Raw genomic sequence first — 16,756 nt, 5'->3', positions numbered from 1 at the left:
TGCTGCCTGAAATAAGATACTCAACTGTAAATTATCACCTTTTCTCGAGCATGTGCGATAAATTCGGTGTTGGCTTATCAAAACCCATAGAAGTTAATTAAGAACTGCAAATATATTTTTATTAAAGTTCTCATATAACTCACACTATGAAAATTCGGCCTAGGAAAATGATCTCCCAATTACCTAGTGTGGACAAGGTATTTCACATACCCGGGTGAAACCCACTTCGATGCCCTTAGGGGATTTACCAAATCACCAGATATCTACCACTTATTGCTCCCCAGTGGACCAAGAGGCAGACCTCTTTGCAAAGGGTTGCTCAGCGAATAAACCACTCCTTCCAGACACCAGCCACGTTTTAAAACTTTTTATTTGCATATTAAAAAAATTGTGCATTCCAATAATTAAAATCATTTGAACAAAAAAAAAATGGCACTCTGATTAAACTGCATTTTACAGCCTGCAGGAAACCTTGGGCCAGCTTGGTTTTATTCTAAGATTTCACTGTCGTCCCACCCCGCTTCTTCCTTCACCAACATGCAAGTTCTTTTCCTTCCCTGCCAGCCAGACAGGCAGATGGGAGAGGCAGGCTCGGCCTTCGTTGTCAGTAGTTCTCTTGATGAGAAAGGGGCAGCACAGTCATTTAAACTTGATCCAACCTCTTTGCATCTTACAAAGTTAAACAGCTAAAAGAAGTAAAATAAGAAGGCAATGCTTGTGGAATGTACAGTGCATATTGGCGGCGCTCGCCTCATTACGACTCGCCTGCTTGCTTCTCCTGTTCAATCGCTGTGACCGGAAAGAGAAAAGAAAAAAAGATGGTGGGGCTAAGATTCAGTGCAGCCCAGTATGAGGTTAAAGGACTTGCTTTTAAAACATCTTTTCATATCATAAACATATTCCAAGTGCATCTACGCACTCCACAATTAAATAAAATACATTGAACAGAAGTAGATAAATGTATCTTAAGATTACATATTAAATATACCATTACTAAATTACCAAAGCCCTGTGTTTGCTGGCTGCAAAACAATTTTTAATTAACCTTTCCAAGCCACATTCATCACCAACTGTCGGCTCCTCCCCCGCACCCCCACCCGCAATCCTCCCCACGGCCCGTCCCAGCCACCCTCCCTGCCTTTTCTAAAGATGGGGGGGTCGAAGCTTACTTTCTTTGGAAGGCAGTGGATTTTTCTCTTGCGTTTCTGTCTTCTTCAATTTCGACTTGTCGAATTTCTCGATCTCAGCCATATCGGGCTTGTCAGACATGGTTGCGGAGAAGCTGCAAGGTACAAAACCAAGCGGAGAGTGAGAACGCGCCACCCGCCCCCCCCCTTCCGTTCCCATTCAGGGCTCAACATCTTCCTCCTTCTACAAAGAGAAAAAAAAAAAGACCCCCCCAACCCCATATTTCAAAACGCAGGAGACCAAAGAGGGAAGATCCCTTTCCCTCTCAAGGCCGAGTCTTTCAGAATGAGAAAAGCGACCACTGCGGATTGCTAATTGCAGCGTTTAAATATTAAAATCTGGCTAGAACGAGTGGAGAATTGCAAAACCGCTTCCAAATTGAAGTGGGAAAAATCGGGTACAAATCCTTAAAATGGAGGCAAGGTCGCAAAAAGCGTGTCCATTTTGTACATGTGGTCTCGCCCCCAAAATGCGGCCCTGTCCCGCTTTCCCCCTGCTCGCACAAAGGCGGCAGCTGCCGGGAGCTACGGACCACCGCCCCACCCGCTTCCTCGCCCTCGCCCAACAATGCAGCCCGCGGCCACAGGGCTGCTCCCCACACCCGCCACGCAGCCCTGATCCGCATTGGCGGGCAATCCGCAGCCTCTGCACACATCCCCCTGCAAGCAGCACTTCAAAAATGTCGCACCGTAGCCCGGGACCTCAGCCTGGGCAGAGCCGGCCCTGCAGGCCCCCGGAGGCTGGGGACGGAGAGCCGCGGCAGCTCCGGGCTCGGCTGGATGTTCTCTAGAACAAAGGATCTCTCTGTTCCTGATCGATCGCAGCCTCAGAGGCAATGTGCAATGCCTCTGCAGGGGAAAAACTAAGCAAGAAAAATGTCCCCTCGAAGCTGCACGGCAAAACGCCAGATTTGGGGGGTTTGATTTCCTGGGTTTTTAAAAAAAATCACCGAATCCCCGACCCCATGATCCAGCAGCTGGAGGGTTTAGCATCCCCAGTTCCCCAAGGCAGCTTTCCCCGGGCGGCTCGGGCTCGGCTTTTGGGATGCCGAGGAGCAGGCGCGCAGCGGGCAAGGGACCCGAGGGCGTGGGGCAGGAGGCAGGGGCCCTGGGGCTCACCGGAGCGAGGCGCGAGTCGCGAGAAAGAAGAAACCGATCTGCGCAGGGACCACCGCCGAGTGCCGGGCGGGGCGCGGCGAGCGCCGCTATATGGGCGCCGCTATGTAAATGAGGTGACGTCATCCGCAGGGCCGCTTAACTCCTTCGCGCCGTGCCGCGGCATCGGCGTCCGCCGGCCGGTCCCGCGTTTGAGGCGCCCCCGCCCCACCCCCGCAGGGCGCAGCCGTGCGCCCTAACCGCGGCGATAGCGAAAAAGAAAATGAGCGAAAGCCCGCCCTCCATAACCCATTTTCCTCTGTTGTTTGTTTTATTATAGCGAATTTTTGCAACAGCAGCGCAAATCTGCTCTCGGGGACCAGGGCCTGATAACTGAGGGTGTGCGCGCACCTAGGGGAGCAGGCATTCCTTCACTGCGAAACTGGCTTTGTCTGCTGCAGACATCCCGCGCTAGGGCGCGGCGTCCCTCCCCGGAGGGCCTCTCCCACTGCAGGGCGCGATTCCTGTGACTCAGCTTTCCACCAGTGGAGGGCATCTGCCCCACCCGGCCCTCTTTGTCTTCCTCGCGGCGTTCACCTTGACTTGCGTGGAAGGAAAAGCTCCCTTACCGGATTTTTAAAAACGCTTTCAGCACTGTAACATCCCTGTTTTTTCATTGCTGTAATTTTTGTGAGCACTCAAGTCAAATAACCGCGCTGGGTGTAGGGTAATTTATCTGGAGTACATAAGAGTACAGTGCCTCCTTCTTAGCCAAATAAGTCAAGTTCAAGCTCTGCTATTGATTTACTGGCTGACAATGAGGAAGTTCTTTACCTTCCTGTTCCTTATTTTCATAAATTATGAAAGTGATTGCTAAGGAGGCCTTTGCAGAATTCTAAAGACTACAGTCCCATTATCTCTAATATCCTAAGATTAAATTCAAAAATCAAACTCCATGTTTTGAAGGGAGCGTTTTCAGCACTAGGGCGTCTCTGAAGTGCATCTGGAAACACAAGGAGATTCAGGTAGAGAGGAGCTGTTTGCAAAATGGCACCTGGCTCTGTGAGTACCAGTGACCCACTTGCTTTTGAAAATTAGTTACAAATACCATGCCGCGCGCCTGCACGAGGAGGCGTGAGGAAAACAAGAGACCCACCGGTTAGAAGGAGGCCTAGTTTTGATTATTTCTAAGAGACGCAAAGCAGTGTGCAAAATACTCCTTCTTTTCTGCTTCCTGAAGAAATGTTTGCAGAAACCCCTTGCTAATCATTTTCTTGGCAGAGAGGCTTTTGTCTCACTGGGAATTCAAGTCAACTGTTCCATAGACCCATATATGCCACCGCCCGGCCAGGCACGCTCAGCTTGGACTTCCCCGTTTCTTCATCTGCTTGACTTCCTTTTTACTGAGGAGGAAGCGGTGGGGGTGGGCAGTGGGGGTGGGCAGAGGCAGGTGATCGTCTGGGCCCCAGTTAATGCTGTGCTGGGTGGCTGACTTCCTGCCCTCTGAAAGGGGCACTGGACTTGTTGGAGCATGCATCGGATGTCACCTCTCTGGTAACACATCCCCCCACCCCCCTTCCTATGTTGACCCTCCTGGGAGCCCACTTCATTGTCGAAACACAGGAAAGACCTTGCACGGTGAGTTTTCGCCCATTCAGCTGGCAGCTGCAGTCCTATTGACACCATTTCTATAGGTTCTGGGATCCCATTGCCCCTCACCTGGCTGCTGTGAAGAACCCTTTCTTTCCTTCCAGTGTCTCCTGATGACAAAGGAATGCCACTGCCGTCTCATTGCTGCTTCTCCCAAGGGCTTTTTCCTTAGAGAAGCTTAGGCCTTACAGGAGCAATGTCTCCAAAGGAGACGGAGGAGTGAATATTCGTAAACATCTGGGGAAGTTTTCCAGTCTGGTAGCAAGCAGCCTTCCACTGTGCTGAGATATTGACAGGGAGAGGGTAGGTGGACAGACAGCGGGGAAGGGAAATAGAGGGAGGCAACTTGCCAAAAGGAAAAGACCCTCCCATAACTGGGCTTGCCTGCCCACTGGTCAGGAGACCTAGAGAGGATGGAAAGGGAAGAGTGAGGCAGCTACAAGGAAATGCAAACAACAGGAATGGTTTTAAAAGTTGTGTGACTCTGTTCATGTGAATTAATCTTTCTGTGCCCCAGTTTTCTCATCTGTAAAATGGGCTCATTGCAGTACTTACCTTACAGGGTTGTTGAGAGGATAAAATGCTTGGGATAGTACGTGACAGTTAGTAAGCTCTTTGGATTGTTAGTGTTATTTAGGATGGAAAGTTGGGGAAAAAATAACAATAAGTATTTTAGTGTTTGGAATTAATTAAAAATTTTAGATGTCTTGATATTATTTCTCCTATAAAGAGAAATTTATATATCTCTCTTAAAATAGTGCCCCATAAAATAGTACCAGTATAGCCTGCATTGAAGCATTGTCCCCTTCCAAGCCCTGTGCCCAGTAGAATCAGGAAAAGATGTCAGCAGATACCGTGTTTTATTTTGCTTTCCAGGGTGGGCCTGGCATAGAATTGTGGCTATTTCTAGCTGTGGGGAAACAGCCATTGAAGTCTGAGTTCATAAAAATTAATTCTATTATTTTTAACCTGTTTAATTTTGTGCAGAGAACTTACCAGAAAAAGAGGAGAGGTAGAGGAGGGACAGAACAGGGACAGCAGCGAGACTCCCAACTCTTTGCTTTCCCCAGCCCACGCCCCTCTGCCTGGGTTTCAGGGCCTCCTACCCTCTGCCCCAGCCGCCTGCAGCCCATGTTCCCCTGTGGCTCCTGCGATCTCCACCGCTTCGTCCTGAGCTCCCTGGCAGCACAGCCCTCCTTCCACTGATCAGAATCCAAATCCTCTGAAAGACACCGCCTGGGTACTCCCTTAATGACAAAGAGAGGAAAGGAGCAGGGAGGGAAAGCATATTTAGTGGACTAGCTCTGTCTCCTACCTTCAGTTGAGCCCTTTAGTATGATATCTGATTCAAGTCTCACTTTATTAATTCCCACCTACATTAGTGGGTACTAATATCCCCATTTCACTGCTAAAGAAACTGAGGCTCGGAGAATGTAAGCGACTTGCTGGAAGTCAAACTCCCAGGGCTATTGTCCAAGTGCTTCCACTGGGGCCCATCTCTGCCTTACGTTTAGCTGGAAGGCGTCTTTCTGCAGGACTCCCCCCCATGGCAGCCACACGTGGAGGGAACAGAAGTCTCCCCTGTGAGAGTGAGAAGAGTGAGTAGAAGATAACAGGAAAGCAAAGAGGAGGGAAAGCACAAGGGGAATGCCAGGCTACTAATTGTCCTGTTCGCTTGTGGATCTGATGGAAACTTAGAGGCAAGAAACAGAAAAAGGGATCTCCTTCAACCCCGGTTCCCTGCTGCGGCTTGAATTCGCCTCTACAACATCCCCTCCAAGTGGTTACTCGGCCTCCGCACAGCCAGGGGAACAATACAAAGGCTGAGTGACGCAGGAGCAAGGAGTAGCTTAGTTTGGTGAGTGCTTGCATAGAATGAGGGAAAGCAACAGGAAATCATGTTGGGAGACAGGCAGGGCCCAGGTTGCAGAACAATAATAATAACAACAATCATGGCTGTAATAACAGCGATAATACCAGCAAATATGTTTTGAGTGCTTACCATTTACGTGTTCCTCCCTGTGTGAGGATTATGTCTCTGCATAATCCTCACACAAGCCTGTGACAGAGACACCATCAATTTCCTTATTTTGCAAATGCAGGAGTTGTAGAGCAATTAAATAACTCCCCCAAGAACACACAGTGAAATTCAGAGGCAGGGTTCAAACTCAGACTGGCTGGCTCAGAAGCCACCTCATTGAAACACTCCGCTTTTGTAGAATGCTAAGGCCTTTAGACTTTGTTCTGTAGGCCACATGAGGGTAAAGTTGATTGATATTCCATCTCAATAAACCATCTAGCGTTTCCATCATCAAAACTTTTAAACATAGATATTGTAATAACATATCATATACATGAAAAATTTGCCTGCCCCAGTTTTCAAATTGTTTCACTCCAGAAATTCAGTCTGCCCCTTTTGCCTCCTCCTACGTAGCCAGGGCACTTGCAATAGAGGGAGTTCTGTAACCTGAGCATTGGTAGTTTTCCTCAGCTTTTCACCAGTTTAATATTTTTCCCAGTAGTCATGCATATTACAGTGGTTAAAAAAAAATTACAGTAGGGTTAAATAACATTGAAAGGGAGGCATTTCATATTCCCAATGGCATTTTGTGTTAAAAATGATAAACCTTTTATTCCACTGTGAAGCAGAGATAGCATTAGCAATCAATCATATGTGTGCATATATTTTAATGGGCTTCTTCTATGGGTATCAAAGCTTTTTTTATAAAATGTAGTTCCCAGACCATCAGCAGAAGGTGGTTAATGGCTTTGTGGTAAGGAAAATGAAGTGCAGGGAATAGACAACGGGCTCAAATTTGAGGAGAAAGCCCAGGTAGGCCAAGGTCAACCTCCTTGGCTGGCCCTGACCATTTGACCTCTCCAGGGCCAACTTTACAGGTGCACAGCCTGTGCAGCTGCCTCTGGCCCCCCACTCGGAAGGGCCTGGTGCTTGGCTTAATGTTCTGCTGCCACCATTTTGAAATTCTTAATAGTGTTGAACAAGGGCCCCACATTTTCATTTTGCGCTGTGTCTCCCAAGTTATGAAGCCAGTTCTACCCCTCTCAGACTCTCATTCCCTGTGTCCCTCTTGTGCCACCGTCTTTTCCTGGACCCAGGAATGGGCCCATCTACTCATGTGTTCCCTCTTCTGCCTATAATGCCTACCCAGATCACACCCACAATACTTCCCAGATGTGGAAACTTCCTGTTCTTCTTGGTTCAGTTAAGAAAGTGGTGGCAATTTTCAAAAGGGCTTTGTATTAGGAAACTAGAGGAAAAGACATTTTAAAGCACAAAAACAAATGGGCTTCTTAATCACACTAGAGTCTAAATGTAGATTGACTTGACTGGCACAGCTTCTAGGCTACAGGGTTTGGTTCCTCACCCATCCCCGGCCCAACTGGGAGGAGGTGTGGATACCAGACCAAGGTTCTCAGACCTCTGGCTCCAGTACCACCAGTGGCACCAATGCCAGCGTTGGAGGAATTCCTCATCCTTCCCTCAATTTTCTCCCCAGTGGAGGCCACCCTTGTTGACCCAGGGCTGGGCCATGCTTGTGCACAGCAGACAACCCCAAGACATCTTTGACCTCTGTGAGAAAGAAACTTCCCTACAGGATGTCCAGTGGTTCCTTTTTGGGGTTCCTTGACTGTCTTGCCCTGACTTTGCAGCTGAGATTTTCAGCCCTCTTGGAAGTTTCTCAGGCTCTTGACCTTTAACCCCTTCCGTGTGCTGATGCATCAGTCTGAGTGTGGGCACAGGATAGCTCAGTCCCTTCGCCCCCTGCAAAGCTTCCATCTGAGCCTAGTTGCCCTTGGAGCTGGTGGCCTGGGGCTGTCGCCACCTTTTTATAGGGCCTGTGTGAGGTGCACACACCAGTTCTCTTCTCTTCCTTTCTGCCGGGTTATTTTTTTCTGTCTGAGGAAGGCCTGCAGCTCTCAGCTTACTTATGCATTGGAATCGAATGGTTTGTACCGTGGCCAATGAAGGAGCAAGCCTTCAGCAGCATGTCCAGTTCTCTCTGATGTCTGCACTCACAGGCGCCTTGCCGGGGGAACAATTCCATCCCATAGTATTTCACCCTTGTATTTACTTTGCACCTAAGGTAAACAGAACAGACACAATTTCCACCAAAGCAAGAAGAGGAAGATGTCATCCTCTCACACAATGGCCAAACACAGGGCAAATGAATGCACCAGGAAAAGAACACTTGAATTGCAGTTTTACACTGTGCAATTTATAACAATTTATTATCTCAGTTGGTAAAGATGATGTGCACAGCTGAGATCCATAGACACTACAATTCCCAAATCTCACTTCAGCTAATAGATTCAACTAAAGATTTTAGAGTTAATCATAGTCTTCAAAAAGTTAAACATTGCATTATCATATGACCCAGCAATTCCACCCCTAGATATATACCCAAAAGAATTGAAAGCAAATATTCAAACAGATATTTGTACATTTGCTCATAGCAGCATTATTCACAATAGCCAAAAAGTAGAAACAATCAAAATATCCATTGATGGCTGAATGAATAAATGAAAGGTGGTCCATCCATAAAATGGAAAACTATTCAGCCACAGGAAGGAATGAAGTACTGACACATGCTATGACATGGAAGAACCTGGAAAGCATTATGCTAAGTGAAAGAAGCCAGTTACAAAAGACCATATATTGTGTGATTCTATTTATATGAAACATCCAGAATAGGTAAAGACAGAATAAAGACAGAAAGTAGATTAGTGGTTTCTGAGAGCTGGGGGAAGTGAGGAATGGGGAGTGACTGATTAATGGGCACAGGGTTTACTTTGGAGGTAAGGAAAATATTTTAGAACTAGATAGACGTAGTGACTGTACAACATTGTAAATGTACTAAATGACACTGAATTGTACACTTTAAAATGGTTCATTTAATGTTATGTGAATTTCACCTCAAAAAAAAAAAAAGGAAAGAAAGAAAAGGAAAAAAAAAAACAAAACTATAGCCCCATGTCCTCACACCCAGTATCTAATTATGAGGAGTGGGGTGAGGGGAGTCAGGAATGGAGTGAGATTCAAGGGTACTTAACTCTCTTTTTGGCAGTTTGATGAAGGCTTTAGACTCTTTCTCAGAATTATGTAAGTATATAAAGTAAAAATCCTGGCATCACAAATGAAAACAGTTATGTTTACATACAGTTACCAAAGTTTTTTAAAAATTGTGATGTGGTAACATAAGTGCTTCTTTATGTATTAAATAACACAATCTAGTAGTCAGTCTCCCATCTACCATAAATTCAAAATAGTGATCAGCATTTGATATCTACACAACGTTAACAGATACAAAACTATTGTGATTTCTATTGTTGGTACAAGCACAGGACCTGCTCAGATTACAGAGGTTCCTTGACTACATACATACTTGAAGGAAATGCTAATGTTTAGTTAGAATTTAATGAAAATCAAGATGTGATTTTTTTTTTCTTTCTAAGTTCCCTGGATTCTCTCCATAGATCTATTGTGTGTCTGCGGACCCCAGACTAAGGGAATAGTCTCTTAAGCTAGAGAAAGTCACCAAGAGAGTTTCTGAGAGAAAAATGGAAGAGATGGCTTGGCTATCAATGAACCTGATAAATCACTGAATAACTCTGCATTTGAAATTTAATTTACCATTTACCTCTGCCTGTTCCCTGCATGGCCTAAATTTCACAGTTGATACCAGCAGTTTACCTAAAAGGGTTTATGCACCAGCTCAGAGGAACCAGCAAATTGGACAACAGTTGGGGGAAAAAGAAATAAAAGACCAGCTTATGGGTGTCACCTTACATTTTGGCGCTTAGTAATTACTTACGTAACCCAACTCAGACTTATCTAGTGTTTGTGAACTTTGTCAAAACATTTTCTCATACTTCTGTGTCACTTTATCCTTAAAATACCTTTATGGAGATAAAGAGGCCAGTATTGGTATCTGTATTTTGCAGAGGATGAAACTCAGCACAGAGAGGTTAAGCGACCTGCCCAAGGGTATTCAGCTGGTTAGCTGAGCCAAGACCACAAACCAAAGCTCCTTGCTTTCAACTGTGGACCCATAGTCCTTTAGGCATGATTTAAGATGCTAGAGCTCACAGAATCCATCAGGAGGAAGAGTGTATATCTAGGATGAGAAGGAGCCAATTCGATTGTTTATGAAACTCAGTCATCTCAGGGCAATATTTTACCTCAATGTAGGATGGTTTATGGACACTAGAATTGTTCCTGGTGCTAAGCAAACAATGGTACACCTGGTTTTCTTTCAGTAGTGGCAGTGGTAGTGATGGTGGTGTATGTTGTTAGTTGGTTTTTGTCATACAAGCATCCGTTTCTCAGGTGTGAAATTACACGCTTGGCTTCCAAAGACCCAAATTTACTCATTCATGAAAATGGCTTCCCTGACATTTTTTGTTTTTTTACTACTTATGGTCCTTGGCACAAAGAATGAGCATACATTTGCACTTACATTTTTCCATCTATTTTTCTATCTCTATACAGACAAGGAAACAATTTTAGTTTGAGCCAGGAGGAGGTATTTTAATGTTTGAATTTTCTGTTTGGTACTCTATAGCTATGTTTGCATAAATGTCTAACTTTTACAGCTAGGATACTGTCTTTGGTTTTGAGTAATAGAGAATGTGGCTGGCTTTTGTCCCTGGCTCCTGGGAGGTAGCCTCTCAGCTCTTGGAATTTCTTAAGTGATTGCAGCATCTTTGTTATACATGGTGGGCCCCATGGACCATGCTTGATTGTTTATGATAATGAGTTGGCTCATGTTGGACAGTTTGTGCTAATGACATGACTCAGGATATGGCGGGCTGGCCATGCCAGAAAGACAACTATGTGATTAGAGAGCTGGGGCTGTGTGATATCAGCCCAACCTCTGGAAAGGGAAGGGGAGCTAGAGATTGAACCACATGGCCAGTGATTCTATCAATCATGCCTGCGTAATGAGGCCTCAATAACAACTCTGGACACTGAAGCACAAATGAGCTTCCTTGGTGGACAGTACTTTTTGAGTATGGTCACACTTTGATGCTGGGAAAATAATACTTCCCTAAGAAAAACAGAAGCCTTGCACTTGGAACCCTTCCAGACTTGGCCCTGTGCATTTCTTCTTGTGGCAGATTCTGCTTTGTATCCTTTTGCTGTAACAAAACTGTAAGTATGGCCAGGCATGGTGGTGCACGCCTGTAATCCCAGCACTTTGGGAGGCCGAGGTGAGAGGGTCACTTGAGGCCAGGAGTTCAAGACCAGCCTGGGCAACATAATGAGACCCCATCTCTACAAAAAATAAAAAAGTTAGCCAGGTGTGGTGGCGCATGCCTGTAGCCCCAGCTATTTGGGAGGCTGAGGCAGAAGGATCACTTGAGCCCAGGAGTTAGAGGTTACAATAAGTTATGATTGCACCACTACACTCTAACCTGGGTGACAGAGCGAGACCCTGTCTCTAAAAAAATAAATAAAAATAAAATAAAACACTGTAAGTATGATCATGGCACTTTCTGGAGTTCTGGGGGTCATTCTAGCAAATTGTTGAGCAGGAGGGTGTCATGGGAACCCTCAAATTTTTAGTTGGGCAGAAAGGAGAGTGGCCCTGGGCACCCTTGCACTTGAGAGTGGTGTCTGAAGTGAGGGCAGTCCTGGGGGAAAGTGTCCTTAATTTGTGAAGTTTAGCTTAATTATGGGCAGATTTATAAAATGAAAAAGTGGGAAAAAACTTGTATCCTCATTTATTAAACCAGTGCTGGGTGTATTATCTAATTTAATCCTCCATTAAAATCCTTCAAGTCAAATCCTATTATGTTTAATTTTGCTAGAAGGAAACTGAGGCTCAGGAATGACAAAGCTAAATGGAGACTTGAATACAGACTTCAAAACCCAGAATAAATACCTTTGTTGAAAGATGCAATGTTGAAAATTTTGTTAAAGGATCCCTGCTGGACCTACTTATTTTGTATAGAATTTGTTAAAAAAAAAATGCAGCCACATTGATCTCCTATGCTTAATTTTTAAAATAATCTCCTTTTGTTCAACAAATATTTATTGAGCTACTACTTTGTGGCAGGCAGCATTCTAGGAGCCAAGGATTTCTCTGTAAACAGAACTTCTCTCAATGAGTTTATATTCTGGTGGGGCAGGGAGAGCGATAATACAGGTTCGTAAAGATGAGTAACATGCATAGTACGCTAGAAGATGAACATGGGAAAATAGAGTGGGGCAAGGAGAACCAATAGGGGTCTATATGTGGGAGGGGTGGTCCAGGGAGGCTTCACTGACAAAGCTTCCATCTGGGGTAAGGCTTTGATTTTTTTTTTTTTTTTTTTTTGAGACAGAGTCTCACTCTGTTGCCCAGGCTAGAGTGCCGTGGCGTCAGCCTACCTCACAGCAACCTCAAACCCCTGGGCTCAAGCAATCCTCCTGCCTCAGCCTCCCGAGTAGCTGGGACTACAGGCATGCATCACCATGCCCCGCTAATTTTTTCTATATTTTAGTTGGCCAATTAATTTCTTTTTATTTTTAGTAGAGATGGGGTCTTGCTCTTGCTCAGGCTGGTTTCGAACTCCTGACCTCCAGCGATCTGCCCACTCAAGCGATCTTCCCAGAGTGCTAGGATTACAGGCGTGAGCCACCGCGCCCGGCCTGGGGCAAGGCTTTGAAGGAATGAGGAAGGCTGCCATGCAGATGGCTGGGGAGGCTGTTCCAGGGAGAGGTCGCAGGCACTAGCAAGGCCCTGAGCAGGGACCACACCCACCACATATGAAGCAGGAAGACAGCAACAATGATCCATAAAGGCCAAAGAGGTAAAATGACCTTATAGGAGTGTGGGATGGGTGGTGCTAATCATGAAGGACTTTCTAGGCCGTTTTAAGAAGCTTGGCCTTCTGTTTTTGCATGAGTTAGGAAGCCACTGGGAGTTTGCAATAAGAGAAGTCCCATGATCTGATGTAGGTGTGAAAAGGATCAGTGTGGCTGCTGGGCTGAGAATAGACTGGGAGCAGGGAGACTGCTATGGAGGCCTATGCAGCAATTCAGGAGGAGGAGGGACCAGGACAGGACAGCGGGGTGATGATGAGTGGTAGATACTGGATGTATTTTGAAGGTAGAGCCAACAGGTTTGTAGCAACTTGGGTGGAACTGGAGACAGTTATCCTAAGTGAAGTATCTCAGGAATGGAAAACCAAGCACCCTATGTTCTCACCAATAAGTGAGAGCTAAATGATGGGGACACACAGGCACAAAGCGACATAAAGGACATGAGATGGCTCACGCCTGTCATCCTAGCACTCTGGGAGACCGAGGCGGATGGATTGCTCGAGGTCAGGAGTTCGAAACCAGCCTGAGCAAGAGCGAGACTCCATCTCTACTATAAATAGAAAGAAATTAATTGGCCAACTAATATATATATAGAAAAAAATCAGCCGGGCATGGTGGCGCACGCCTGTAGTCCCAGCTACTCAGGAAGCTGAGGCAGCAGGATTGCTTGAGCCCAGGAGTTTGAGGTTGCTATGAGCTAGGCTGATGCCATTGCACTCACTCTAGCCTGGGCAACAAAGTGAGACTCTGTCTCAAAATAAATAAATAAATAAATAAAAGGACATGAGAAACCAAGAACGGGGGAGGGTGGGAGGCAGGGTGTGGGATAAAAACATACCTATTGGGTACAATGAGCACTATTCTGGTGACAGGCCCACCAAAAGCCCTGACTTCAGCAATGAACAAGGTATCCATGTAAAAAGACACTTGTACCCCCTTAATTAATATTTTGAACTAAAAAAGAAAAGTAAAGCCAATAGGATTCGCTGATCTATAGGATGTGGAGGGGGAGAGAAAGTGAGGAGTGGAGGCTGACAGCAAAGATTTTGGTCTGAGCAGCTGGAAGGCTGGAAGGCCCCCCGCTGAGGGGGGATGACTGGGGCAGGGGCTCAGGGGGCACGGATGGGACATAAGACATTTGGTTGGCCTGGTAGAGTCCAAGTGCGCACACATCAGGAGGCATGTTAATAAAAATTTTTCTCTCTCTTCCTTCCTCCCAGTCTTCCTGACTCCTCTGCCGAGGACAGAGAGAGGACACTATAGGGTACAGCTGTCTCTGGCCTTCACTTCCAACGAGAACAAGAACCAATGAGCAATGAGTGGGTCATGGGTCATTGCTTAGCACCTACTGGGTACCTTATGCAAATAAGTTGGATGAAAGAGATTTAAATTTTGTACTAAGAGGAATTTGAAAACAAAATAAATTGTCATTCTGTGTACACGAATGCTAAAACCGCCAGGAGAGGAAGATGGGCTTGGAAATGGAAACGAAAGAATAGAAGGGAAAACGTGCTGTGTCAGGATGTTGTTTGCCTTGGAATTTACATTTCTGCAACTTTAATGTTTTGATTCCTTTATTGTTAGGACCTGTTTATTACCCAGTTTGTAACATGCACCACGGTTGGAGTCACCAGAATGCTGCAAAATTTTCACTTAGAATAATTTTAAACTTACAGAAAAGCTACAAAAATACAGTGAAGAACTCCTATATACCCTTCACCTGGATTCACCGGTGGGTAGTAATTTGTCACATTTGTTTTGTTATTCTATCTTTCTATCATTCTACCTACCTACTTACCTATTTTTTTCTAAATCATCTGAGAGTAAGTTGTGAATAAAACACCTTTTCACCCTCAAATGCTAAGCGTACATTTCCTAAGAATAAGGTCATGCTCCAATGTAGCCACAGTACAATTATCAGTACCAGGAAATGTCACATTGCTACAATACTGTCATCTTATCTACAGACCTTATTCAAGTCTTATCTATTAGCCTGATAATATTCTTATAACAGTTTTTTCCCAGTTAAGGTTCCAACTGAGAATCATGCATGGCATTTAGTTGTCATGTCCCATTAGTGTCCTTTAATTTAGAACTTTCTCGACCACTCTTGGCATCCCATGATACTAATATTTTTGAAGAAGGCAAGCCAATTGTTTTGTGGAATTTCCCTTGATATAGGTCTGACTGATGTTTCCTCATGATTAAATTTGGGCTCTGCCTTTTTGGCAGGAATACTGAACAAGGGATGCTGCGACCTTCTCCGTGTGTCACCTCAGGGGGCACGTGATGCTGGTTTGTGCCATCACTGGGGATGTTACCTTCGATCACTTGATTAACGTACTATCTGCCACGTTTGTTCATTGTAAAGCTACTATTTTTTGAGACGTATTCTTTAATGTGTCTCTATTCCTAATTGATGTGGCTATTTCAGCTGACTTCACAAAGAGCCACGGGATCAGCTATGGGGTGATTAATAATCGTAGCCTCAGTGGAGGTGAGACCCACGTGAGATTCTGTGTGGTACTGAAGGACACAGAGAGACGACATCAGCACTTACCCCACTGACAAGTAACTTAGCTGTCATCTCAGCAACACCACAGTAGTCAGAGCGCACCCTGCTTCCAAAGGAGAACATGTAAAAAGAAAAAACACAGGCCGGGCGCGGTGGCTCATGCCTGTAATCCTAGCACTCTGAGAGGCTGAGGCGGGAGGATCACTCAAGGTCAGGAGTGCGAAACCAGCCTGAGCAAGAGCGAGACCCCATCTCTACTATAAATAGAAAGAAATTAATTGGCCAACTAAAAATATATAGAAAAAATGAGCTAGGCATGGTGGTGCATGCCTGTAGTCCCATCTACTCGGGAGGCTGAGGCAGGAGGATCGCTTGAGCCCAGGAGTTGAGGTTGCTGTGAGCTAGGCTGATGCCACAGCACTCTAGCCCAGGCAACAGAGTGAGACTCTGTCTCAAAAAAAAAAAAAAAAAGAAAGAAAGAAAAAAGAAAAAACATGACAAAAACATTCAGAAAATGGTATTTTGGACAAAGACTGCCTAGTCCAGGGCCTGACAGGCAGGTTTGTTCTTCTCTCCTTTTGGACCTGAGGCCTCTGCCGTAAACATTGTCTGCCAGATCCTCGCTCAGGCCTAGAAACATCTGAGCTTGGTCTCCCTTTTCGTGTTTATTGGAGCTGGAGATACCGGAAAGGCACCGTATGTTTTGCACCTGGCATTGCTCAATCCAGATGTTAGCTGGTACAGAAAGAAGAACCCAGGATCCTGGAACAAAGTGAAAATACAAGTCAACGCAAAATACAAAATTGATACAAGTTCTACTCAGTGAATGTTGATTATAGAAAACTGAGGAAAGAAGGCCCTGACTTCTAAATGAAATGTTTCACTATACAGCTGCTTAGAATGAAGGTCTTCTAAAAGCCATGCACACAATTTTCCACTTAACCAGGAAATAATGCATGCAATTATTGCATCTCCTTGAAATGCATGCAATCATGTTGCTTTATTGTGTTGGGCATTATACTGATTAATAAATATCTGAAACTTGAAAAGAAATGGTACTTTTTTTTTCACAAAGTCGACTCATTATAACTCCCCCTGCTCCAAGAGGGTCTTTTCCTATGAAATGCTAGAGAATGGGGCTGGTCTCCACTGGAGCGATTAAAAAACAGCAAGGGCTGGGCGCTCAACCTGCTTGCCCGGCAGAGCAGGATCTAGTTGCATCTCAAAGAGTGGAGCAGAAAGTCAAGGATGCCCTCCCTCCATGCCCCCACTGCAGTGTTTATAGGCCCAACAGGTCTTCGACTAGCCTGGCCCATAGTAGGTGTTTGATAAACATCTGTTAGTTGAGGGGACTCTACTTTCCTCACATCCTGCTGGGGGAAGTGCAGAGTAGGGGATCCCTGGCTAAAATGAACAACAGCAAGTGCCATCTACTGTGTTTGCCAGGGCCAGGCACAACCCTGGGTGCTTTACATCCCC

The 16,756-nt window shown here is 45.4% G+C and overlaps 1 protein-coding gene and 1 long non-coding RNA gene across 2 annotated transcripts; one reads left to right on the top strand and one right to left on the bottom strand.

The window, feature by feature from the left end:
- Positions 1-352: 352 nt before the first annotated feature.
- On the bottom strand, positions 353-2,422 carry TMSB4X (thymosin beta 4 X-linked). Its single transcript, XM_012784815.3, has 3 exons — positions 2,307-2,422; positions 1,170-1,282; positions 353-789 (listed from the first exon to the last, which is right to left on the bottom strand). The coding sequence occupies exons 2-3, from the start codon at positions 1,267-1,269 to the stop codon at positions 755-757; spliced, it is 135 nt and encodes a 44-aa protein (XP_012640269.1). The 5' UTR covers positions 1,270-1,282; positions 2,307-2,422; the 3' UTR covers positions 353-754.
- Positions 2,423-3,744: 1,322 nt separating this feature from the next.
- LOC105882438 (uncharacterized) lies at positions 3,745-15,649 on the top strand. Its single transcript, XR_012915952.1, has 3 exons — positions 3,745-3,920; positions 14,347-14,494; positions 14,995-15,649. It is a non-coding gene; the product is annotated as an uncharacterized LOC105882438 (long non-coding RNA).
- Positions 15,650-16,756: the final 1,107 nt, after the last annotated feature.

The sequence above is a fragment of the Microcebus murinus genome, chromosome X (genome assembly GCF_040939455.1).
Source record: "Microcebus murinus isolate Inina chromosome X, M.murinus_Inina_mat1.0, whole genome shotgun sequence".
NCBI classification, from domain to species: Eukaryota; Metazoa; Chordata; class Mammalia; order Primates; family Cheirogaleidae; genus Microcebus; species Microcebus murinus.
This window is presented reverse-complemented; position numbering and strand designations above follow the sequence as displayed.